General features: G+C 41.5%; 1 protein-coding gene across 6 annotated transcripts in view; it reads left to right on the forward strand.

Moving 5' to 3' along the window:
• The window catches only part of LNX1 (ligand of numb-protein X 1), an 83,013-nt gene that overhangs the window by 31,060 nt on the left and 25,600 nt on the right, over positions 1 to 26,353 (forward strand). For 3 of the 6 annotated variants that reach the window (XM_071743528.1, XM_071743529.1, XM_071743530.1), the window contains exons 3-6: positions 15,816 to 16,057; positions 17,657 to 17,812; positions 19,431 to 19,580; positions 23,249 to 23,404. In XM_071743528.1, coding sequence (XP_071599629.1) covers positions 15,816 to 16,057; positions 17,657 to 17,812; positions 19,431 to 19,580; positions 23,249 to 23,404 — 704 coding nt within the window. The remainder of the gene's footprint in view (positions 1 to 15,815; positions 16,058 to 17,656; positions 17,813 to 19,430; positions 19,581 to 23,248; positions 23,405 to 26,353) is intronic. The other 3 variants (XM_071743532.1, XM_071743533.1, XM_071743531.1) reach the window with 2 other exon arrangements.

Genomic DNA, 26,353 nt, shown 5'->3' on the forward strand with positions numbered 1-26,353 from the left:
GACTTGCTACCTGACTAAGAAGATGTTGAAGAATCTGAACTGTATAGACAGAGGAGGGATCCTGGTCCCCTCTCACCACACCTCTGGTTGACCACTGGAATGGAGACAAGTAGGAATTGTTCTGGATCTCCATTTCACCTCAGTGACCTTGGCACAAGGAAGTGGAGGATTTTTTTCTGCTGACTGTAGAGAAATTCAGATCTTACGTTTTCAGCCTTCTTCACTGAAAAAGGCTTCTGTGTGGTTTTTTCCTCCATCTCTTTCTGGCAGTGCTCAAGACTGGCATAGGCCTGGCACTGAATGATATTCCTCCCTCCCTCCTTCCCACCCTCTCTCCCTCTGTTCCCATCCTCCCACCTGGGGAGGCCCTGGGCACCAAGGACAACAGGAGGCAGCCCTGTATCCACCTGAGAGCTGCCATGTCTTGCTGCATGGGCAAACATCAGCAGAATTTCAAAATGACCTTGTGATGATCCACAAAGGTTTTGCCTCTGGAGGTGCATGAGTTCCTGCAGAGCCCAGGAAAATAGCATTTTGCTATTTTCTGTGGGCACTGATGGGGTCACTGTCCCTGCACAGACCTTCCCTGAGGTGAGTGGCTTGCAAAGGGGGTCCCCAAAAGTAGTAAAGTGGAGCAATGGGTATAGCCTAAAACTCTCCCACTGACATTCTCTGGACATGGCTGTGACCAGGCAGGAGAGGATTGATATGGGGCTATCTCAGAGACAAACAAGGAAACTGGATCCTAAGTGATTTTATAATTTACATGTTTGTTTTTCAAGCAGTGTTTGCAGTTTGTAAAGGTAGTCAGACTTGAGCTGCCTGAGCAATGTTTTCAGAAAAGATTATGACTGTGTGAAGTATTTTTCTGGAATCACCTATTCTGCCATCTGCTCATGACAACTCCCTCAGCACTTTTCGTTTTTTCCTCTTTGACATTTCGAAAAAGAGCAGCTGTGCTGACTGTGGTCCCCTGTGCCAGGGAAGCAGTTGCTGATATTACCCTCCCTTCTGATTGCTTTGCAAAGAGTGCTTCTTTGAGGTCTTCTGAAACAGACACTTTGAAGATAAATGTTCTCACCTTGCAAGCCAATGGTGAGATGTCAGGCCCAGAGCTGAGCACAGAAATTCAGGTGATCCACAATTCTACATCTTTATCAACACCTGGATACAGCTCCACAGCTCTGTTTTGAGTTCCAACCTCTTCTGGGCCTTTAGAAGGTGGCTGGCTGGCTGTTACTTTCATTCCTCTCCTTTTTTGCTAGAGATGTCAGGTATCTGACAGGGAATGGAAGTGCCATTCCAACAGTTAGGGATCTATGGGGCTGCTTTTATTCTTATTGCTTTTTTTTCCTATGGTGTCTTAAAGAATTCACAAAAGAGACAAATCTGTGTTGTGGGATGCACTGAACAAAACCATAGCAAGTCCTAAGGACATATTATTATGTAGTGACATGAGGCAACCAGGTGCCAATAATTGCCAGGTAGTGGGCTTGACCTCGTGTGAAGCCCACCTGTACCTAATTAGGGCAGGCCCCTACTGCGCATGAGCAGGATTAGGGGGCCAATAAAGCTCACACCTGGGTTAGCCAGGGGCTGGTTTAGCCACCTTCGGAGCAGTAGCACTGATCCAGGCTGGTCAGAGCACCATTCGTGAGATTCTACTGGGACACCTGGCTGGACCTTGGAGCACTGCATCCATAGAAGAGGTTCGTCTTGCAACATCTAAGGAAAGGTAGTGGATCTTCTTACCCGACTCCTTGGGTTTTCTGCTAATGCTGGTTTGCGCCAGACTGGCTTCCTTCCTTCTGATTCGTCTGAGCACGGGTTAGGTCCAGGTCTATGCCCGCATTCTCCACCAGATGTTGCAAGACGAACCTCTTCTATGGATGTGGTGCTCCAAGGTCCAACCAGGTGTCCCAGTAGAATCTCACGAATGGTGCTCTGACTAGCTTGTTACACATGAAATAAAGTGATCCTGTAACTTGTTTTCAAGATGTGGCATGTTGAGAGGTAGACCCTGGCTTTCACAGAGCTCCAGAGCTTGAAGTGCAGGACAGTATCATCTCTGTGTCATCAGATCTGATCCTGAGCCACAGCTAGACATGGCTGATCAGATGTATCACTTTTTATGTAATTAGATCCTTTTAGAAAGGATGCTGCCAGAAAAAGTCTGCCTACTGAGTAGGGGAGTTCTTTTTTAACCCTAAATTTTTATTAGGGGAACCATGTTAAAATTATACTTTTAACATGTTAGTTAACATAAATAAGTTTATCTAAGGAAAGAAAAAAATATCTATTTTTCCCCCAACAGAAGGATCTCTTGATTCACTTCCTTCTGTTACTGATTTCCATTGGCATGAATGTTATGCCTGACTCTGAGGACTAAAAGGAATGGACAGATACATTTGTAGACTTAAAAATAAGTCATAATTTTAGAGATACCTTGTTTATGTATTGCCACTACCTAGTGTGAAGAAAGGCTCTTGAGATGCAGAGCCTGGAATTACAGTTATCCCAAAAAAGATGGTTAGAGTGCACAGGGAAGCTAATCCATAATAAATCTGGGTCTGAAGTGACAGTACTGTGCTTACTCTAGGGTAGCTTCTCTCCTGAGTGCTCTGTCTCTGGAACAGGGATATCTCCAGGGAAGCTATTCTCAGATGTGTTCCTACACATATCAGATCCATGGTGTGGCTAAGGTACTGTTGCACAGCCTCCACAGTAAATCACCTGTGTCCTTGTTGCTGACAACCACTTAGGAGGCAGTGCTGTCTCTGGAAGCTGGTGTGGTTCCTTGTTGCAGAAGAGTTTGTGTTCAGCTTTGGAAAGTCTCCTAATGCCAGTTTCTATGTACTCATCAAACCCTCCTTCAGGACGCTGTGGCATTTTCAATTAGCTTTTAAAGAAATAAGAAAATTATTTGCCACGAGGCTGTTCTGTTTACAGTCACTAAATTATTAGGTATTATTTTCCCTTTCTCCTCCTCCTTTTCACTCTGTATTGCACCATTATAAACAAACATTCTTGAGTGTCTGGTTTTGCCCTTCAGGAAGAAAACTTGTTTCAGGGCAGGTAATGAAGTCCCTCAGAAGGTACAAGCAGCTGAAGATAGGTAAACCATCAACCACTGGTCCAAGGCATTCCAAAAAATACTAAAACATAGACCCATATCTCTATTGCCTATATAAATATTTAAATGCATTACCAGTTTGTTTAGTCTGTCTATTCTCTCTCTCTTATTTCCTTTTTTCTATCCTTAATGTCCATGTCAGGCTGGGGAGCATATTTTAGAACCAGAGAAAATTTTCTCATTGTAAGTGTAAGATTCTTTTGTGTTATAAAGCTGTTCAGTTTGGCTTGATGAGGCAGCTGCATTGACAGGCTGTTGCAGTAATATTTACATGAAGTAAACTGGATTTCTTTTATGTATGTCTGAATCTGGGCCTCCCTCATGTCCAATGCCCCCAGCATGCTGCTGCCCACTGGACTCGGGTGTAGATGTCCAGCTGGACATCCTGTCTGGTAGTGATGGGTCAGGTCACCATGCTTCATGATGTGGGTCATGACTTTACTGTGAAAATTAGCAGGTAAGGAGGCATGGCATGAGCATGCTGCTGGAGATCAGATTGCCAGCTGCCTTCTGAAGGAACAGGGTAATCAGTTTGAAAAGACAGATGTAATTACCAGCCTTTCAGAGCTGATAATGAAGTGACATCATTTCTTATGTCACCTTGGTTTTCCTTCAGGGGGTCCATCATCACTGTTAACTAGACCCCAGTCTACTTAAATTGTGACGTTAACAAAATCACAGCCAGGACTGGAACAGCCTCAGGCACAGAGCCTGGCTGAGTCACCCAGATGCCACAACCTGTCACAGAGAATTCGTGGTTTGGGTTCATTTCACGGCAGCCTCTCACACAGCAGCCCCCACCCATTTTGTGGGAGTAGCAAGGTCAAGCAGGATGTGCCCTCTCCTAAGAGAGCAGGGGCAAGGATTACCTTTGGATTACCTGGGGGAATATAATTGCAGCTCATACTCAAGGCTGAGGTCTCCAAACCTGCTGCCCAGGTTTGCCCACAGTGTTCTAGGTGTCCAGCTGCATGCATACTATTTATCTTTTAATTTTGAAAGAAAAAATAGTTATTAGAGATTGAATATTGGAATCCTTATGGCTGCAGGAGCATAAAGGGGGAATGAAGAAGCAGCTTCCTAAAGAACATTTGAGGACCTTCTCTATTTCCTGTATTTTAGTATGATGAGTAGGTAAATTAATGTGTTCTGTAACAGGACAGTATGAAATGACTGCCTCTTACCCTGTACTACTTTAATTAATTGAGTAACTACAGAAAAAATGGAGTGAAAACTTTTTTTCTTATTCATGCAAAAGTAGCATGGAATCTAAGAAAGTAGAAGTGACTAAGAAAACCTGAAGAAACCTACAGCATCTGCAAGCTAAAGAATATGAAGCAGCAGTAATCTGAGCAACTTGGGCTTCAAGTAAGATATACGCAGAAGTTACTTTTTTACCATGAGAACAATCATTCACTGAAACAGCCTCCCCAGGGAGGTGACATTTCCCATCATTGGATGTTTTCAAGATGTGACTGGAGAGGGTGCTAGATAATCTGATTTAGGCTCCCTTTCCCATGAAAGGTTGGATCAGATGATCTTCTGAGGCCCCTTCCAGACCAGGCTGTTCTCTGATTCTGTGAGATTTTGTCAGGAAAATCCACTTGGTGTTGGTAATACAGTACCCACTTCTGAAGGCATCTTCTGTAATTAAGAGGTTAGATTCCTGCTTCAGTCCTAGTTTATTTGTTTTATCCCTTGATTCATGAGTTAAATCCTGGTGGTATAAGAAAACAAAATACATTTTTAGGGAAAGATTGTCAACCTATATTTGATGCCTCAAAGGTTACTTCTTCAGCTTCAGACTGAAGAAGGGCTTATGTGTCAGGATGGTATAAGCAGTTTTTCCTTGACGTGGGTCAGACTAAGAGAGGACATTGCCTTTCTTTCAAGTCTCTTCCAACTTGTATTGCAAAGCCCCAGCAGCCTTTGAAGCGCAGGACTCAGATTCTCCCTCCCCAGGCACCAGTTTTTTCATTTGGTGATAACATTGGGTTCCCTCTTGCTCAATCCTCCTCTCTGAATAATCCTCAGTAGGAGGAGAGATCAGCCTTACCCCAGTCTGTCCTGAGCTTTAGTGGTCAGAGCACTCCTGAAGCTGAGGTGTTGGGGGTGTGAGGTCTCTCAGCCTCCCTTGCCAAGCCAGTGCTGCCAGTGGTCCAGGTACAACAGGAGGGAAACCTCAACATTGCATTTTTGGATGCTTACCATGGTATTGAGCACAGCACTGCATAAGGGTAGCTACTTGGGGAGTTGGCTTAGAAGGCTGGTTTTTTACAGACCTGGATAAAAGAATGCAGGTTAAAAGTATTTTTGTTAGTTCTGTTTGGAAAAAAAAGCTGATTCAAAACAAAAGTATTTTTCACAATTTTTACAGCGTAAGTGGGCCTTTCCTACCATGTGAGATTTCAGAAGCCTGTAAACAACATTCCATCCATACTTGTGCTTTGGATAGATATGGACTTTCTGGAGCCTTTAAATGTTTTTACAGCATGTGTTTATTTAAATGGGAGGGTGAAATATCTCACTGAGGTATCTCATATTTAGCTGGGTGGAACCCATAAAACCATAAGCAGGTTTGCATAAGATTTTGCAAATCCAGTGAGTTTGGGTAGTTCTGTTTTGAAAATGGACTCATAACATCCTTCTCATCTATCCTCTTCCAGCAAAGGATAAGAATGCTGAGCCCCCAGAAGTAGAAGCCAGAACAATGTGTCTCTAGCAAAATGAGCTGTCAGCTATGTTAACTTCAAAAAAATCAGTGTGATGAGATATGTAGTCAATAGTGTGACTTATGTACTTACACCAGTGCCAATAGTCACTTCAGCTGAAACCTGGGAAAATGAGCTCTTGGATACAGCAGGAAACGTTGTACCCTTCCTTCCCTAGCCCCCATGTTGTTACAAGTTTAAGAGACTGTGATTCATAGGTCACAGGCAGTTGACTCTTATAGAACTGATTTGGGGTCTTTGTTGAAAAAGACATTGGATTTGATAAGACAGGAGAAGTACTTTTTAAAATGGGAAACGTTTGTGACATCTTAAAACACGACTTAGTCATGGTGGTGAAGATTCTTGCTCAACACTCAGGTGGGTGTCTGACAGGGATCTCTGTGGGTTTCCAACTTCTGGAGAAGGTGTGCTGCAGGTCTGCTTTTGCTGATGTTCCCAGTGAGGAAGCAGGTGTGTGTTCAGAGCCTGATGTGTCCCAAGATGTCTCAGGGATGTAACTGAGATACCCGTGCTGACCTGAAAGGGATCTTGTGTCACTTTTGGGTCACAGAGGTCAGAGGCAAATGCCACCAGAGCTGGAGCTGTGGGTGGCTCTCCATAGCATGGTCTGTCAGTAAGAGGGTACAAAGACAGCATTTGGTACTTACTGGGTGCAGCCCCATTGTTTTCTGTAATTTTGAATGCCAGTGGAGAGCACATCAGTAATCCCAAGCCTTGGGTTGAACACATCCTGAAATTGAACTCATTGTTCCCCTTATATTATTTTACATCTAGAGACTCCTGTCTGTGTATCATAGCTTTGTGCCAACAGAGGGCCCAAACCTGCTCTCAGCAGCACTTGTTTGTGGTGTCTGTGACATAGCAGATGCTGCAATGAGGCTCATTGTGTGCTAAGTTTGTGTAAATACAAAGTTTCTGTCTGGCAGGCTGCAAGAATCAGGTTACGCTGATGCTGTCACTCTTGTTAAAAATCCAAAACCTCTTGCTCCCATTGCAAGCATATTTTGCTCACTGCATCATAAAGTTTTTATAGCATAGGTGGGGATAGTAGGAAGGGAAGACAACGCTGAGATACTAAGTTCCAGGACACTAGTTATACCTGCTGAATATAACCCAGAGATCAAAACATTTAAAGATAAATGTGAAAAACACGTGAATCAGAGGATAAATTCTCACTCTTAACATTAATTATATATATATATATATCTCCACATAATTTGAAAAATGCAGTGTATTGGATTGGGCAGTGTTATTTAGGTATAGTCTTAAGAATTTCTTTGTCTTTGGACTTGTATTTGTCACAGATAAATTGATTTTAGCAGTATTCATATTTTTAAGCTTTTGTATATATATGCAGGGATTTTTCTTAGGCTCATTTTTCAGTTAAGGTTCTAAATGAGGAAGATATTTAATGAGTCTGCTGCAGTGTCCTTACATAGAGTCTGAATTTCTACTGTAAAAAGGTTATATTAATTTTTAATTATTATATGGTGAAATCAGAGGTGAAGATGGCCTGTGCAGTACTAGTACTGTTCTTTGAGCAGTCTTAGATGGACTTGAAAACCAGATGTGAGGCTGACAGCTGTCTTACCAATCCTTCCTAATACCCAACTGACACACATTGCCTGTGATTGCCCCCCTGTGCACACCATCTGTAGATAAAATAGCATACAGCTCTTGGTAAGTACACAAGTTTTCCATGAGGGGACATCTCTGGGGTCCTTCTAATTTGTGTTCTCTCACTTTTGTTTGAAACAATGCTCAAGTTTCCCTCAAGAGTGAGGAAGGCTGAAGTTTTAAGTGTGTTGTTATAGAAAATGGTGCAATTCTGGAAGGCAGTGAAAGCACTTGGTAAAGTTTTCAAGCTCCACCTTTGCTAAAGACAGGAGTTTGTAGTACTTTAGGCCTTTAACAGAGCACTTGAACAGGATTAGTGGGTTTAAATGATGTATGATGTTGAATGCTAGAAGTACTAAAATGCAAGTTTTACAGGCTCTCTCATGATCTCAAAAGTGCTGGTCCCATATGTCTTATTTTTCCCTTTTATTTTGCTCTGAATCTCCTACCCAGGTGTTCATAGGCTCCTTGCTGTGTCAGTACCTAAGCACCTATCATGAGTTAGAGACAGTGTGCTTGCTGCTCCTCTGGTTTCCTTGTTTGTGTCAGCTGATGTGAGTAGTTTGCATGAAATATGCAGATTACTCTTGGAGAACTTCAGTATTTGATTGAGTTAATTATAAGTAAATACTGTCTTGCCTCAGGCAGGATCACTCTGGTTCTGTACTTCTGGCCAGTAACTTCCCTGTGATTAAAAATATTTGTTTACAGGAATCTAGGAGCAAATAACTATTAATAGACTGATTAAAAGATTGCAGTCTTTCACTCTGGTTAATTCATAATTTTTGTTTCTCAAGGTCTACTTGAGGCAGTGCTGAAAAGGTAGAAGCCCCAGCCACAACCCTAGGCCATGCTTTATGTGAGCAGTGGTGGCTCAGGAACAGGTGGGGAAGGGACAGCAGAAGGTGAAGCCATGAAGTCAGCTGTGCCTGTTACCTTCCATAAAGTAGCAGTTGTCTTAGGCACAATAAAGCAGCAGTGCTAACACATAAAAGAAGTTGGCATTCCTAGTTTGAATGCTGACTTGCCCATTTCAGCTGTCTCTAGCAATTTCCAGCTCTGTTCTCCTGTATGTGAGACAGCTGCAATTTGTTGGAATGGTTTAAGACTAGAACTTGAAACAGCGCTCGAACTTTGCAAAGAAATCAGTACAGTTGTAGTCTCAAAATCATCAGTGACAGAGTAGTGGCCTGGAAGAAGTGTCAGGGGAGGGAGAAAATATGATCTGGAGCAATAATTTGTACACAGTCCCAACAACTGGGATTCTTGCACAATAATTCTAGTCATGATTTTTGCCCACAACTGCAGGCAACGAGTATTGTTTCCCTATTTCTTTCAGTTCCCTGTTCCCATGATAGAAGGTCTTTTAAAAACCTTCATATTAGAAGCTGATGATGGCTGTTGAAATAAAACATTTTGTTTTTTACAGAGAAGGGTGAAAAATACTTAAACGTGACCACGTTACATCATTCTTTGGTAGCATGTACATGAAGTTTAATCTCTATGGTTTATTTAAGAATAAAAATGTGTTCCAAGCTCTTTCAACTCTCCCAAAAACTAGTAGAAAATCTGAAGATTCCACCCTTCCCTCTGTACCAGCAGTCAGTTAAAAATGGGGATTTGTTTTCCATTGAATGCTTGTTCAATTTGCATCTGGCACTGTCTGCCTGTGAGTAGTTTTGGGAACTGTGGGAACAGAACTCTGAACTGCAATTCCATTCTTCACCATTGCAAAATCATTTCAAGGACCTGTACCAGAATTAATGGCTGTGCTTGCTCCCCCTTCTCAGCAACCAAATCACAGGAATGGGAGTATGTCACTGTAGTTGATGACTAACATAGTAATTGTAAAAAAACACTCACTATATATTTTCCTCATATGCCTAGAAAACATTTTTTCTTATTCCATGGGAATTTTTAGTCCTTTTTCTGGTGATGCACCCAAATTCATACAGAGTAGCTGACGTCAAGTTTAAGTATACAGATACTCTTGCACATGTTCCTTATATAATATACAAATATATTTTGTTTGACAGCATCATAGTGCAAAAGCACTGTAAACATGACAGCCCTTCCCTGGGGTTAGATCTGTAAAGATAGGACACAGCACAACTTTAGGCTTTGCTAGTAAGGGAGTTCCAGAGTTTGTTGAATTACGATGGCTTCATTAAAACAAAAAGCATGAAAAGACTTTAGGAAACTGTAACAGGGATATGCAGAAATTAAAATGAAAAAAAATTGATATTTGAGAGCTTTTTCCAATCTCATGGGAAAGTGTTTAAGCTAATAACTTTATCTTAAAGAAATAAATGTTATGAAGAACTTCACAAATATTTATAGAGTAGTTATGCAGAAATATAGAAACACTAAATCTTCTATGTGTTTATACTTTAGCAAAGGCCTCTGGCTGACAATAGAGAGCAAATAATATGAGAAAATGTCTGAGACCTAGGCAGAGAAGCCATTTGCCTCATCTGAACCTTTATTGTAGCTGTATCAGTGCTGACACAAAGAATGGAGGTGTAGAATGGAATCACTCATCCTCAGCAGATCAAGCTGCTGTCCTGTACCTCCCTCCCAGCCAGTTCTGATGCCTCAGGTGTCAGGAAGCTGTTTATAAAAGGCTTTTTTTTTTTTTTTTTTTTTTTTTTAAGATTCTTTAAATTAAAGAGTGATAGTAACTAGGACAATTTCCAACTTAAGTTTGGTGAAAAATAATCTCTGACACTGGGAGAGGATACACAAGGGCATCAGTGCCAGTGTACAGAGCACACAGACCAGCAGGGGTGAGCATCCAGAAATGTTGCTGGCATCATGAAATCCCAGCACAGGTGCAGAGAACAGACTGTTTCTAATTGCATGTTTAGACAAGGTTTTTGCAGCATGACTTTCAGTGAAAGTTCATTGGAAGCTGTAATGCAGGAGTTTAATCTTTGCTTTTTAGATGTCTCATCCCCTTCTTTGTGAATGTTAAAGAAGGTTTAATATAAGCAGGAGCTTCCTAGCCATAGCTGGTGATTCCAGTAACTTGAGAAATGCTCTTGACACGACACAATCCTTTATAAAAAGCAGAAAAGGCAGCACCCAGTTCCAGGATTAATTTTCACACACAGAAAAAAAGAGGAATTTTGCACTTAGAACCAGGATTAACAGAAGCCAGATTTCTGAGCTAGGATGATACAACATGATTTGGTATAAAGAGCAGAAGGGTATTGGTCATCTTCACTGCTCAAGATGTGGATGTCTGAGTCCTCTTGAGCACTGGTATGGTTTATCTGGAAGGGAGATTGTGCATTTGCTGCATTTTGGCTTAGATCTGTAACAGGGGATTTGGTTGGAGTTAGGTTCCTCTCTCTTTTTTTTTGGTTTTGGCTCCAGTTCCTGGTGCATCATTGGCAAAAGTAAGATCAGAAGTGTTGGTGTCATCTCTGCCTGAGAACTGATCAGGTCAGTTCACTCTCTTATGATGGAGTTTCAGAAAGCTTTAGAGTTGGGATGTTTGACCTGAAATCCATACAATTGGTATTTGACCTTAAATCCATAGAGTTGGTATTTGATCTGCAATCTCTGCTGATGCACACATGGTGCTGATGGTTCTCATGGGACAGGAACTGCCAATATCTTCTTGTGAGTCAACCTCTTACAATTCAAAACCTCCTCTTCCTTCACAGATGTGGCAGGAGCCTCATGCCCCAGGTCTCACAGGTAAATTTACCAGCTCCAAGATATCCAGAAAATTTCTTGTTGGTCACCATCAGTTCCTCCATCAGCCAGAGCAGTTCCTCCATTCCACCAGAGCAGTTCAGGAGTACCAGAGCAGTTGGGAGAGTTTTATGTGATGGGGTCAGGGTGTGATACACACTGTTGGTACTTCTGATCCTGGCCTGTGTCAACCCCAAATTACACAGGGATAAGACTGCTTGCAGTGAGGCCATAGCTGAAACACACTTGTCTAATCTGATCAGGATTTAGCTTTGGACCAGCAATGACAGCCCATTATGCAGTATTTTCTTCTGCTGGGCAATTCTGAGAGCATTGTATATATTATTTTTAATTGCACTTAGACAATGTGCCCATTGCTGCAGCCCTAAAGCAAAACAGCACCAAAATATGAGTGTGCTGGAAGTGACGTTGAGAAAGCACTGCTGGAACTGAGCAGGGAGAGCTTCTGCTCTGTGTATTTGTGCCAGACCTGGGTCACAAGCACTGTCACTTTCTACATGCACTTACTTCCCCTGTTTCCTGCCCCAGAGGTCATATGTGAGGCAGGGAGAATGAGGGGTAGCCTGTGATGTGACACAGAAAGCAGGGCATTTTTAAAAGAGTAAATGCATCCTAAATATGTATTTTATTCAATTTTTATCATAATACTGTTTCATTTAGATTGCCATAAGTTAAGTGAAAAAATCCATGCTGTTGTCCTTGTTTATGTTTTGCCTCAACCTCACTTTCAGGCCCCCCTTTGCTGTGAAATTTAGGGATGCTGTAAGTAAAACACATCTCTCTTTCGAAACCCTTGTTTTCTTTTGAGTTTGCAAATGATTTGGAAATATTTCTGTTGGCTTTGAGCTTTTACAAATGGTAGGACCAAGTGAAGGCAACTACTAAGTTTTGGATCTCCTGGGTTTGGTGCTTAGGATGTGTTGCTCCTGAAGCCTGAAGAACAGAGCTTCCCTCATGTAAGGAGCAGGGAGCAATGTTTGCCCTGAGGTCACTGATGTTGATGCCAGTCAGAACTGCAGCCCTGGGCAAAATTCCAGCAGCCATCACTGTCCCATTACTACCTGCTGGTTAACTCATATGGTCAGGATTTAGGACAGCACATTTCTGCTTCATAAAAGAGGCCATGAAAGCAGAAGAAACTCTTCTGAGTTTTCTATATGCACCTAGTGACTCCTTTAGTGTCATGAACTGTACAACACACATTATTCATGTGTGTTTATCTCTGTTTTGGCTTTCAAATTGTTTTGGTATCATACAACCACACGGATGTACTCACTGTCCAGCATGACTGAGAAGGAACATAAATCTGCAGTTCACTTTGGCCACCAGAGAGTGTTTGGTTTGTTTTCTGACTGCCCTATGTTAACCAGGTATCCCACTCTTCCAGCTGTAAATCAGGCAGCTGATTAATAATCACAGTGAGAGAAATAATTAGTACTGGCATGTAGATGTTTTATGGATCTATCTTTTCTGAGAGCCAGATCCAACCATATGGAATAATGTAGCTGGGAGACTATAAATATGATTCCACTTAGACAGTCATCTCTTCTGTTTTCTGTTATCACAGCAGTGTCAGCACAAGGAAAACAATGAAAGTGAGGAGAGGCTGTTGCAGATTTTATTACAAGTTTGAGGGCTTGGGATTTTTTTTCTTCTTCAAGGACACTGTGCTAATCTGAAGAAAGGGGTCTTGATTTGTGTTCATTTATGCCTGCCACAATTATTTAAGAAATAACTTCAGTGTTCATGCTTGAAGAGCTTTCGTTCTCTTTTAACTATTTCTGGCAGAGTTAGAAAGCTATGCCTTGTGCTTTGTATCATGCAAACTTGTCTTCTCCAATAAGCCACATCTTAAACTGTGTCAGCCCTCTTTACATTCAAAGTATCTGTCTTCTGTTGTTGCTGTTGGATTGATGCTGTTAACTGGGTGTCTGCAGTGCAGCCAGCAGCAGAGTGAGGATTTCCACAGCAAGTGAAGGCTTTAGCAGTAAAGTACAGATGGGTACCAGGGCATAGTTGAGTCCATGTAGCTGGGCATTTTTGGGCAGAACTAGTTCTGATCTTCATGCTGATCTTCATGTAACTCACCAAAAATAAAAAAGATCTGAGTTTGAGGACCATTCACTTTATCAGCACAGTGAAAACAGGAAAATAAAATAAAATGTGGAATAGGAATATCTCATCATATTCTGAATCTTTGCAGGGTCTCTGTAAGGCAGAGTAAGTCTTTTGAGCACAGCAAACAATTCACCCTGAAGCTATTTATTTGTATTAATTTAATGAGGTAGGCTATTTTTTAACTATTTTGTTGAGCATTTATAGGTTGGATTGGCAAATGTGACCCTACTGAAAACAGGAGAGGTAAAGGACAGGTTCCCAAAATGTTGTATTGGAGAACCTGCAAGAGGGGAACGTCTTTATGGTTCTGTTCCCTATGCAATACAAAGGAGAGCATCCTGCCATAGTGTGGGATGCTGGAGCTGTGAGGAAGTCACATCTCTTTTTTTTTTGGGAAGGAATAGGAAAATGCCTGCTGCACTGGAGGCAGGAGAGCTTGCTCTTTCTGCTCTAAATGATGATTCTTGCATTCTTGTATTGGAATAGCTTCTCCAAATACATTTTTGTTGGTCTTCTGAAATAGTTTACTTGCCCTAGGGGTATTTTCTTTTGAGGTGCCTCATTTTGCTTCTGAAAGTTTTTGGAAGTAACGTCTGCCACAGCTATTCCCATCTAAGACTTAAAGCATATACAGTTCCATCAATACATACAGTCACATCAGTATGATACAGGTTGGGTTGTTTGATTTTTTTTCCCTCTAAGAGACAAAGGTTGCCAGAAGTGGTATGAGGTAAATGATGGCAAATCATAATTTAGTGCTAAAATTTTTAATTCAATTTGTCTCTCATAAAAAACAATACCATAAGAAAATTTAAACTGCTCCAAAGGTGATAGAGAGATCTGTGATTCGTCCTAATCTCATCTTTCCATCCCAGGAAATGCTTTCTCAAATCATTTCTCTTCCAAGGCCTCTATTCAGTGCACTACTTCTTTTTCTGACACTTAACCCACTAGTGTTGTGTACTGTATGTATTATTCATTGCCTTTTGTGTATGCCTGATATTACAACGAGCTTTCTATCCCTAAGGGTTTCTGCAGCTATTTCTGTGAGTTTGTCCTACAGGGCACTTTTGTGAAAGTCATCAGCTAGCCTTTGCTATGAAGAAAGAGATAATAGTAACTGAAAGTAGGCCAAGCTCATTAGATTATGATTAAAAGGCAGATTTATTTTTTTTTTAATCTAGTGAATGAGGTTCTGGTGGGCGGGCACGGGGCAGAAATGGTGCTGGAGAAAAGTCGCAGGTGCTGTGTCCTTGGGCCACTCTGTCTCTTCAGCTATTTTATGGCTTTAATTAAATACTGACTCATGAAGAGCACAGAGACCTTTAATTTCACCCAAGTGACTTTCTTTAACAAATCTTAAGAAAGAAATTCCAAGTATGGTCCTGCCTTTGTTGTGTAGGATGAAGCTAGAACAGACAGTTGGGACCAGAAGCCAGTCAAGTTGTTTCAGAGCAGGATTGTAATTTGCCTTTTACCATGCTGTATCTTTAGACCTTCTGTGAACATGCGTGTTTCAATCAGAAACAGTGGATTGTGTCACCGCAGAGGTAGAGTAAGGATTTAGGATTTGGATTTTCCTCCAGAATTATTTAAGAACCAGCTCTGAGCTCTTCAAACTGGTGAAGCACTAAGCTAACCCAAGGCCCCTGATCTGAGGTTTGAGGACCTGGGTTCAGTTGGCCAGTGGGACCCCAGAAATTCTTCCTTGGCTCTGGTGAGGCTGGGGGGGCTCAGTGGGACCCCACAAACACCTCTTGCACCTCTTCCAATGTCAAGTCAATGACCCCTCTATTTCAGCCTCTCAAAATTTCACCTCCTTGCCTGAATTTGAAAACAATCCATCAGTTGCAGTTCAAGTAATAAATGGTCTGTAGAGGAACACATAAACTGTCAGGCATTCAAGTCCCACCTGCAGCCCCCTCTTTGTTGATTGCATTGGCCTGAAGGGCAATCCCTGCCTCCTGCCTGGCAGACCAAGCACTGTGGCCATGTTGGTGACCAGGAAAACTTTTCAGGGCATGGGGCTGGGTAAGGCTTCTTTTATTTCACCAGCAAACCTGGAGAAGCTGTCAGACCTCACCCTGCTGTCCTTCATTGACCCCTTCATTGAAGCAAGGGGGAAATTACAAACTGTAACCTTCTGGCTTAATTAGCCACCTGTTATTCCTGCCCTCTTGCATCTAAAGCAACTATTTATACACAGGAGACTACACGATAGGCTGAGGCTATCAAAGTTTTCTTGACCAGTAGTAGTCTTTTCATGTCAGATGGTAACTTGGCTACTCTGAATGACAGTTTTCCTTCTTTTTGATTCTGTGTGACATGACAGGACTGGTATTTTTCCTGCTTGCTAAGCATCTGTATTTCATCAGCCACCATGTTCCTCACTGTTTGTAGTTGAAGTGATTACTTGACACCAGGTAATTTCAATAAGTAATCAGCATTTAAATACAACTTACCATGTCACCCTTTCCCTCCCTTATCCTTAGATGTAAAGGAGCATCCCACTATGGCCTTACCAAGGAACGGAAGAGGCGTTCCCAAGACTGCTCTCCGGACCATGGCTCCAGCTTAGCAGTAGCTGCCCTGGGCCCGGAGCTCTCAGCAGCTGCAGCCATTGCCTTAATGACAGATGAGCCAGGGCTGGTGAACCCGGCCTTCAGCCCCACCTCAGAGGACAGCCAGTCAAGCAGCAGCCCTGGGGACCTGCATCGCAGCAACCGAAACAGAAGTAAGAACTAGAAGTGATGGTTTCAGAGCCCGATGCCCTCTTTCAGCATTTGTTGTCTGTGAAGCATGTGTTGCTGGAGTCTTAAAAAAAAAGGGGGGAGGGAGGGAGAGTGAAATTTTAAACTTTACATGGCTTATCAAACTGCACACTCAGTGACCCAATAGACTTGAGGTAAAAAAAAAATTTGCTTGTCCCAGGGAGCAGTCAAGCTGAAAATGGACTTCATGTACACATGCTGACCACAGGTTTTGGGAAAGATTATTCAGGCAAGTCAGCTCAGTGGGAAAAGCAAATGGCATGTGGGATGTGCCGATAAGATGGGTGCCATGGCTTCACCAAAACATATTGGTCTAAATAACACCCATAGAAAGTTCCAAGGGCAACTACCCAAAAGCCTACTGGGAACTGTGTTTGGCTGTTGCCAAATATTTGAAGGAAAACAAACCTTAAGAACCTGAGGATGTTTGCCAGCCTTCCAGGGAGGTACAACTCAGAGGAGCTGGTCCTGTTAAAATAAGTATAGTCAGGGACAACTTGCATTGAGAACTTTGCCTTGATACCTCACCCTCTGATACTGTGCCTGGTTCTGATGAGTGGCACATTTGAAAAACATAGCTGGGCCAGAAGCAGACTCAGAAGCATTAATGGTGAGTTCAAAGCTTGCATTTGAGGACTCTGAAGCAAAAATGAATAGCTCACTTTGTGTTGCACCAGCTGTGTGTGTTGGGAGGATGGATGAAGAGCTGAAGGAAGACTAGAAAGTGAGAAGCTCTGTCCTCTTGTGTGTGTAGGGCTAGGGAAGCAAGGAAAGGGAAGGGACATGCAGAGAATACCAGGATGAATTTAAGCCTGCAGTCTGGTTTGAGGGCATGTTGTATTATTAGATTATAACATTTGGCTGGCATGCAGAGCTTGAACAGACAGAATGGCAACAACTAAGAATATATATTGGTTGGAAAAGATGGAAAGGATGGAAAAAGAGAGTGACATGTTTCAAAAATATTATGACTTTTTTCAGTATTGCCTTACCCAGCTTGGATGATGTAACTTAATTGGTCCCCCCTACCTGAAAATCTGTGCATTTTTGACATGAAATTGTTGGCTATCGTTGGCTGCTTTGGGAGCATTGCAGGATTTTGAGGCAGTAGTGTGGTGTTCTTTTTTTGAGAAGAGTTTTTAACAACACCTTCCAGCTTTTTTTTTTTTTTTTTTTTTTTGGTGTCAAACTTACATAGCTCAGGAAAGGCACTACTTCCTTTAGATGTGTTTTTCACAGAATTGCTGCTGATTCTGCCTCATTCTGATAACTTGAGGATTATTCTCTCCCAGGCTACTACACTTACAGGAGATTGCTGTGTGTGACTGGCAAAACACTGAGGGAAGGCAATTTCAGGGTGTGAAACAGAAGCAGAGCAATTGTACCTAGATGCAAGAGGGTTCAGCCTTGGAATATCAGCTGGAGTTGGGTGAAAAGGTGAAATGCAGGAGGGCCTCATTTGTTAACGTTGTGCCTCAACATACTCTGAGGCTGCAGAAAAGATGTAGTTTTAGCCCAGGAGTGCTGAACTGTACTGATTTGTTTTTTTCCTGCTGTTGCAGCTCGACACTTTGAACGCTCCACTATAAGAAGCAGATCTTTTAAAAAAATAAACAAGGCCTTCAGTGTTCTTCGAAGGACAAAAAGTGGCAGCGCTGTTTCCAACCAGGCTGACAGGGAAAGGGAGGCTGTTGGAAATTCTACTGCTGGAGAGGAAGGTAAAGCTTTGTTCTCCTTGTGTTAAAGCTTAAAATGGGGTAGGAGACCCTATCCACATGGGGCTGGACATCCATAACTGACATGCCTTTCATGTGGTAGGCAATGCATGATTAAAAAACAGAAAACTCAATATTTCCTTATTTTCTTCTCTAAAATGTTGTTAGTGACTGGCAGGCAAGAATATTGCTGGGGGGTGTGGCTCCCCACATAGGACTGCTCTGGTAAAAACCTGTGTACCACAGCCAGTCCAGTGTCTAGCACATGGGACGTGGGGTCTGAGTGTCTGGGATCCATTACTGGAGCTGTCATTGATTTTCTCTATCATTTTATTCAAGAGACTTCATCAGCATATGTCTGTCTGCCTAAAGCAAACAGATCACAGTGATCATACATCATAGGAAATCATGAGTTTTGGCTAATTTTTATGAAGCAGTGGAAATTTACAGTGGGAAGGTGATATGAAAGTGCAAATACTGTAACTGCAAATACTGTAATCCCACTTCTGTGGGATCCTTGGTGACAGACTTGTATTACCTCAGCCAGGCAGGTGATGAGGTAAGAATGCTCTGCTCTTAAACAGGGGCAAATTTGTTTGATGTATGTCAAGGATGAGGGGTCCAGCAGGCATTTGACATTCTCAAAGCAATAAGCAAATGTTACTAAGTGCTTTGGACTGTAATTATGAAGCAAACATTAGCATTCATGCATCAAGAGGAAGTGATGATAGAGTGGGAATCATTGCTTTAATCAAGGTCTTCATGGAGCTTATTATTCCTGTGCTTGATGCCTCAGCACCTCATGTCTCTTCCCAGATCGAATGCCCAGGAAAAGGGCTTTAAGAAGAGAAAATATCTAGCTTCCCTCTGTAGTATTCCCTAGTATTTCAAGTATTCCCTAGTATTTCAAGCTAGCATTGAAACTCACACAAAATAAAGAAAAAAGGCTCCCAAATGCTGTCTTTAGGCATCATTATTCTTTAAGCGATGAATTGGAGAACAGTGTTCAGTATTTCTTCTGCTTTATTTGCTTATACCTTAAGAAGAGTTTCACTACATTAATGTGTTCGTGGTACTTACTCTCCTACACCACATACTTGCTGATGTAGGCAAAATGAAACCTGGTAGTTTTGAATGAAACCTTTTCCATAAAAATAATGTGGATCTGCTCCTTGGCCTGGAAGCATCATTAACAGCTTTACTGTCCCAAATATTTTATTATTTTTCTTCCACTAAAATATTGTAAATAAGGTGTCTATGGCTCTCTCTGGGCAGACAGATAAGTTCCTTGCAATTGCTGAATACATTGTAAGCAAAAACTTACCCTTCTTCAACTGGAGTGAAATTCTGCATGTCTCCAGTTCATACTTTTAAAAAAGCACCACTTCAGAGTAGGGCACAGACATTTTTATGACTGCTTTCTACCTAGGCTGATAGTTGACATTAGTAATTGTTCCTCTGAAAGCTTGGTTTCATGTCCAGAATGTGTGGATGTTCTGGATGCCAGCAGTTCCTACCCAGTAACCCAGTGCAGCGCAGATGTTACCAGAAGGAGGTGTGAACATGACACTGGCCTTTACATTTCCAGCAGAAAGAAAAGCACTGCTGTCTCCTTTTTAAGGGACATATAATGGGGCCCTGAAGTGGCAGTCACTCTGGGGCACTGTTGACAGTGTTGAGACTGTCATTTTCTCCTCCACTTTGCTTGTGGTTTCAATCCTCTGCACCAAGCATGCCTGTAAACTTGCGAATATTGCACTGGAAAAACCAGGTAGGTCCTTAATTACCTAATAAGCAGTTACTCTTATGTATGAGATCACAGAAGCTGGGTGCCTAAATTACAGTATTAATTATATATGCAAATAATGCATTTTGATTGCACAGTTCTGGAATTTGATCTTTAAATAAATGCAGGCAAAGGACTTGCACCAATACAAATACAACTTCAACAAAGATCTCTACTCAGTCCTTTGCAACAGGTGCTCTGTGCAATGGGCTCTCTCAAAGGCTCTCTCTGTTTCTTCCTATTGGAGAAGGAAATGAATATACTCCTTTCTGTAGCAGTTATCATCCTGCCAGCTGGAGGCTTGTTTTCTTCTCCAGTTCTGTGTGTTTTCTTCATTTTTTTTTTTTAAAAACACTCAGCTGTTCTGAGCAGTCTGCAGTTGTACTCCTGGTTAGAGCTGCTGGTCAGTCTTCAGGGGATAGTTGTGGTATGCTGCATGCTGTGCTTGCTAAAGGTCCAAACCTATTGGGAAAAGGCAGCCCCATGTGTCTGTCTCCCCATTGCCACTCCGCTTTCCTGTGTGTGGTGGTCCTGGCCTCAGAAACCCCCGTACCCAACATGAAAGCTGCTGCTGCTTTGACCCAAATTTTACAGGTTCATGTCAGTAACCACCTGAGAGCACACCTCAGCCATGCCTCATTGCTCCAGGAGATTGGGTTGCACTTCACCCATCTCTCTGGTGACTTCTTTCCTCCTTGGTCAGTGAGTGAGCAGAAAAAACCTGAGACTGTGGCAGACTCACAGTGGGCATGGAGTGAAATAACCCCTTCTTGCAGATAACCTCTTGTTGATAAAAGGTGCTGTCAGGTCATCTGGTGAAGTTCAACATATTATAGTCCATTTGTCCCTAATTTTCAGAATTCCCTCATCTTAGTTCAAATGTCTCTGATTATACTGTGTTTCACCTGTATTTTAGTCAAAGGAGATGTGAGAAAAAAACCCATAGTGCCTATCTATGTATTTGTCCTCAACACCAGCAGCGCTGATGTCAAATTAACTATTTGCCCACTGCAGACTATGTAAGTGCCTTTAATCTGAAGCTGATACATCTGTTGGGCCAATGCTCAGTTGCAACGATTGTGAGGGTGCAAGACAAAGCAATCATTCCTGACATCAGAGAAAAAAATATTCAAATAACCACAAAGATGTATAACTCAAAGCTGAAAACAGTATTGGTTTGGGAAAATTCCTATTCTAGTGAAAAAAAAAAATGTATAATGACAACTGTGGTTCTGTTATAATTACAGCAGAGAAATAGTGACCGTATAATGCTACCTTATACCTGGAAGTGGTAGCAGTCCTGTTCATGATTTCCATTTGCAGCATAATGTTTGATTTGTCAGATGCACACACTTTGGATTTACATGATCCAGGCTTTCCTTTTTACTCTCTTTAAATGTTTCAGTGACTTTCAGCAGAGAACTGTTCATTGTGCAAACCAAAGAAAATGTTAGAAGTTAATGAAAAGTGCACTGATGAGAAAACATTTGAATGAGAGAGGTTTTAAGATTTTCTCATCTCTTAATAATTTGATCATTTTTAAATCACCCATGCAAAGAAGTATTTGTCTGTAGTGCTGCACCCAATTTTGCGATAGAGTAATCTCATTAACAGCATTACAGCTACAAATAGCTTTTCAGGTCTGAAGTAGAAGTTAGCAAAGATTAAAAGGGAGGTTTTCATTCTGAGACTTGAGGGAAGGTGACAGGAACGCCCTTCTGGCACTGGTGCATTTAAGATGTAATAACTTCTGACTGGTTCTACTAGTGTAAATGACCTTGACAGTCTTCTTAAATGATAAAATATCTCTGAACAAAGGCTGATCCAGCACCGCTAAGCTTATTTGTATTACTGTGCTCTTAGTTTGGCATCATATTCTTTAAATTCACTTGCAAGGAAGGATATATATATATATAAATATACATATGACACACACACACACACACACACTCTTTACTCAAACTGAGCTACAAAGTCGTAAACCAGCTAATACTTTAGGATGAAAGAATTTGGGAATGCAATTGCAAAAACCTCTTTGCAGTTTTAAAGTAAAAGGGAGCCCTGCTTCTGGTTTTCAGAAACATTCATCAGTTCCATTTTGCAGTCAAGCCATTGTAAAATAAATTACTTGAGGAGGTCAAATGTTGTTCAAAGTTGAACTCATTCTTCTTAGTCTCATGGTGGGTGCAGATCTACCATCTGTTATTGCTTTGCAGCAGTCAAGACCAAGGCAGCCCTGGCAGGCCCTGGCAGGATCACAGAACAGATTCTCCTGTTGTATGGGTGTACCTCGCTCCTACCGTTCAGTCTGAACTCTGTTGTAATTTATATTTATATATATATATGTATATATATACACATATGTATATGAAATAGGCATTATAAATACTTTAGTGTTTGGGAAAGGTACATGAAGAAAAATAAGGTAAGTGAAACACACGGATGGCTCTAAGTATCAACAATTTCATGGCATTAAGGCTACTGCATGCAGAAAAGAAAGTGGTTTATCCAGCCCCAGGACAAGACAGCACAGTCCAACTTCTCTCTCAGGAAGGCTGCACCCTGCAGGAATCCCACACTGTTCCTGTTTTCCTCATATTTGATTCAGTTGCAGTTCCAACTTCCCAAAACAGGTCTTGGAAATCTTACAGAGCTGGTTCAAAGCACTCTGCTCTAGGATGATGAGCCAGGCAATTTCCAGAAGAAAAAGGCTGGCTCTGTAGCATTTCCTTCATTGCAGACAGATAAACTTTGCTGGAAATAAGATAGCCGTAACTCTTTTGAGACATGTTCCAAGAGTCATTTTAGTTCTTTTGGGACTCTTTTGGTAAGGGGAATGTGCAGAAGCAAGAAGAAACATTAAAGCTGGCGTTGCCTTCTACCTGCCCCTTGCATTGGATCAGCATTCTGGAGAATTGATGGAAGATGTTAAATCAGAATGATGGCAAATGGCTGGGAGGATGAATGGCTACATGAGAACAAATTGGGAAGAAAGGGTTGCAGAATGAAGTCCCAAACCAGCAAAAGTGCACGTGACATTCACAGACACAGGAATGTTCCAAGAATAGGTTACACAAGCTTCGTTTAAATTCTGGTGACCAGGTGCCGGGAGGCATGAGTGTGTGTCCCTGCAGATAGCTGGGCTGGCACTTCACATCACTCAGACCTTCTGATCTAAATAAGGACTTGGAACCTGAGACACAAGTCTTTTTTTCTGTGACTTTTGATTAGTATGGACTCAGGTCCTAGCAAGCATTACCCACTGGTTTGTCACACTGGATCCTGGGAATGAAGGCAGAAGTTATCTTGATGGCAGCACTGAGGAGGGGCATGGTGCACATAGAAGTCAGCTAAAACCTGAGCACTGGAGGAACACTACCATTAAGTGGTATAAACTGTGGAGGTAAAATATTAAGCATAATTAAATTTTGTCTTGCAGTCTCATGGCCACTATATTAATAGGTGTTCATGTCTTGCATTGTACCAAACATGCAGAGTTTACTGTGTAAAGCTGGTCTCTCCTATGTTGTTTGTTACTGTAATGGGATGTGTGGAAGTATCAATAAAATTGCACACTAATATAAGGAAAACATTGCTTAAGAAAAAAGCACACAATCTTTCTGAATGCAGATGACATTTTATTATATTAACAGATTCAGAATGCTCCATACAACCCCCGGTGACAATACCACAACAATCTGTGGGAAAACCTGCAAGAATCACCAAAAACAAGACAGAAAGTTTACTTCTTTCTAGATTCAGCAGCTCTTCGGTATTTAAGGACTGGAAATGTAAAATGGTAAAGAAAGGTATGCAATACTCCTGGGTTTTCCTGCTCTGGAAAACCTGGTCAATCAAAATGGAGAATTCTAATTATGAGTGTAAGAACTGGAAACTGAGGTCTATGCAAACTGATGCTCCAGCCTCACAGCTGGTTGTATATATGTGAATGGCACAAGCCCTCAGCTCAGCTGGAGTCCCTTAACTTGGGCTGCTGAGGCCCCATTGACTGTACACAACCAGATGCTGAAGCAGGGTTTACCTCTTCTGGGTATGGTATATATACTAGAAAAATTCAAGTTGAAGACTTTGCTTCCCAGGCACAGCATCATCTTGAAATAGGCACGGTAGGTTTTGATCATACTGTACACAGTTAATGCAGACTGTTTGGTGAAGAGGTGATTGTGAATTTTCTTATTTTAAAAAAAATAATGTGTATTTTATAGATTTAGTTTGTCATATTTAATGTCAGTTTATCCAAATAGGCATTGACCTTGCACTTATGACAGTCTATATTGCTGGTAATACAATTGTCCATGTAAATGGCTGAGATGAAAACAGAGGCAAGACTTCAATGAAAAGAACAGAAATTAAAGGAACATTGAGGGTTTTTTGATGCTTGGCCCATCTGAGGAGAAAATGGTGCAAATTAAGAAATAAATTTATTAAAAAGCACAGCACATGAAGACATAAGGTGAGGCAGTACATCCTGCTAGCTATGAAAAGAGAAGCCTTAGGGACTTGCAGACTGGCAAGAAAAATGTCTTTGGAAGATTTGTACTTTCCAGAAGGAAGTTAGGTATTAAAAATTCCTCTAGAAGAATCTGCATAAAGTCATATTGAAAGTCAGCCAGCTGCCACTGCAAGACTTAGTAAAACAGTTAAGTCATTGTTCAAAATGCAAAGAAACTTAAATAAGGTCATAAAAAGATATGTGTATATTATGTAAGGGTAGAGACTTTTTCACTGCCGATTTGCTGTGATTTTGTTCTGGGATAATTACAAACTGAAATAACGTAAGAGTGTCAATAGTTTTTCAGTCCACAATTCTCCACGGTCAAGTAATGTAACTGGGTAATTTCTTTAGAAAAGTTTTAGGAATGTGGTATGGAAGAATTAGTGTTTGAGAACAACACAGTTTGTTAGGACCTGAGGTGAATCATCATCCAGTAAGAAATGGAAATATTTCTCCTCTAGGACTACTTTGGTAGTCTGCAAAATATGCAGAGATATTTATTTATGCTATTTCCTTACAGAGAAGATGTGGGGATGCAGACTATAATTCGCATTTTTACGTATAAATACCCTTATGGCCACACTGAGACTGTAAAATGTGCACACTTATCCTGAAGCAAGGATCAGGCCTTGGGTGATTTTTGAGTATTTGTATCATCTGACTTTAAGCACCCCACTGAGATGCCAGAGTTAATTGTCTCTTTCTTCTTACATAGCAGTGGAGAGAGTTTAGCACCTCCAGGGGTGGTTTAGCAGTGAAGTGGCTATGGCTCCCTTTGGGTGCCCATGCACTATAAAGGAAATCAGAGCAAATAGATCAGCATATTATCCATTTGGTTTATAGGCCTGGGTTTAGATGAAGTGAATCCACCCTTCAGGCTAGAGAGAACAAGTTACAAGCTGAGCAAATATTGTCCAGAAAGGAGAAGAGTATGGGGAATATAAAGCAACTTCTATTCCTGATACATTAAAGTTGTGTGCATAACTGAAATAAAACCATATTAGAGCAGAAACTGCTACTATGAGAGTATAAATTATATACTTGGATATTAGGTTGATGAAGGCTGCATTGTTATCTAGATAGACTTTTATTGCCTGTCAACTCTGTGTAAAACCACAAAGTTGAAGTCTGTGCTACCAGTAGGTGCTTTTTACAGACGTGGAGGAAGACAGCTTCCCACCTCGAGGAGTGTATGATCAAAAAAGTGGTAAGGGATGCAACGTGGTGTTTCTTAATACTTTTTTCCTGCTTGCTCTTTCTCCTTGATCTGTCTCAAAACGTTTTGGTGTCCTTGCTGGTTTGTTGCCTGCTAATTCTGTGGTAGAAAATGTTTATTCTATCTCAGATTCCGCTGCGTTAATTTTCATGTAACATTTTACTACTATTTAGTAACAGTCACTGCACTTTAATTTCTAAAATAGGCAATGGAAAAAACATTAGCATTTAATTTTTTGACTTACAGGTTTTTTTCATGTGAGACACGTAGACAAAAAAATTCAAAGCTTTCTCTCTCCTATGGGAGATGCAAAATAAGTAGAAGGCTGATATGCCTGTGCTAGAAAAGTCACTGATGCTTTTACTTCAAGTTTGCTCACTGCTGAATGTAGATTAAGAGTTTGAATTGACCTAGAAGGAAAGAAAGTATTAGTGACATGCTGTGAAAGCAAACATGCCAGTTGAAAAGTAGGGTTTCGAAGAGGAGATGATAATCCAGTGCATTCTAAATACAGCACAGCCCCCTGCCCACCACTAGTCCCTCTTCCCCACACCCAGACTGACAGGACCAGCAGAGATCTTTCCCTCCAGACACCTTGAACTCACTTTGATTTTAATACAGACTGGTGGCAGTGAGAGGCAGTCATTCCTCCTTGTTGGAATTCAAGCAGTGATGGAAAGAGAGGGGTCTGGTAGAGAAACTGGTGTGTGCCTTGGGTTGTCTTTCTGTTAGCTGGAGGTAAAAAATACTTCCTTGGATGGCATTAGTTGAGTACTTCAGCTATGGCACCAAAAATGGAGGAAAAGGGCAGCCTGGGAAGCTACCACTGAGGCAGGGTGCTCAGCCCAGCACAGTGGGGATGGATGTTTGTCCATACCCATCTACTCTAGGGCCAGCAAGGAACCGTGGCCTGGTTCAGAGGGGTCTCTGGTGACTAAACCCATATTTTGTTCCTTTATTAGTAGTACATGTAGATGTTTTAAAGTACGTTTCATCTGTCTGAATTACATCAAAGTTGGCGGGCTG

This window comes from Heliangelus exortis, chromosome 4, assembly GCF_036169615.1.
Source record: "Heliangelus exortis chromosome 4, bHelExo1.hap1, whole genome shotgun sequence".
Lineage (NCBI taxonomy): Eukaryota > Metazoa > Chordata > Aves > Apodiformes > Trochilidae > Heliangelus > Heliangelus exortis.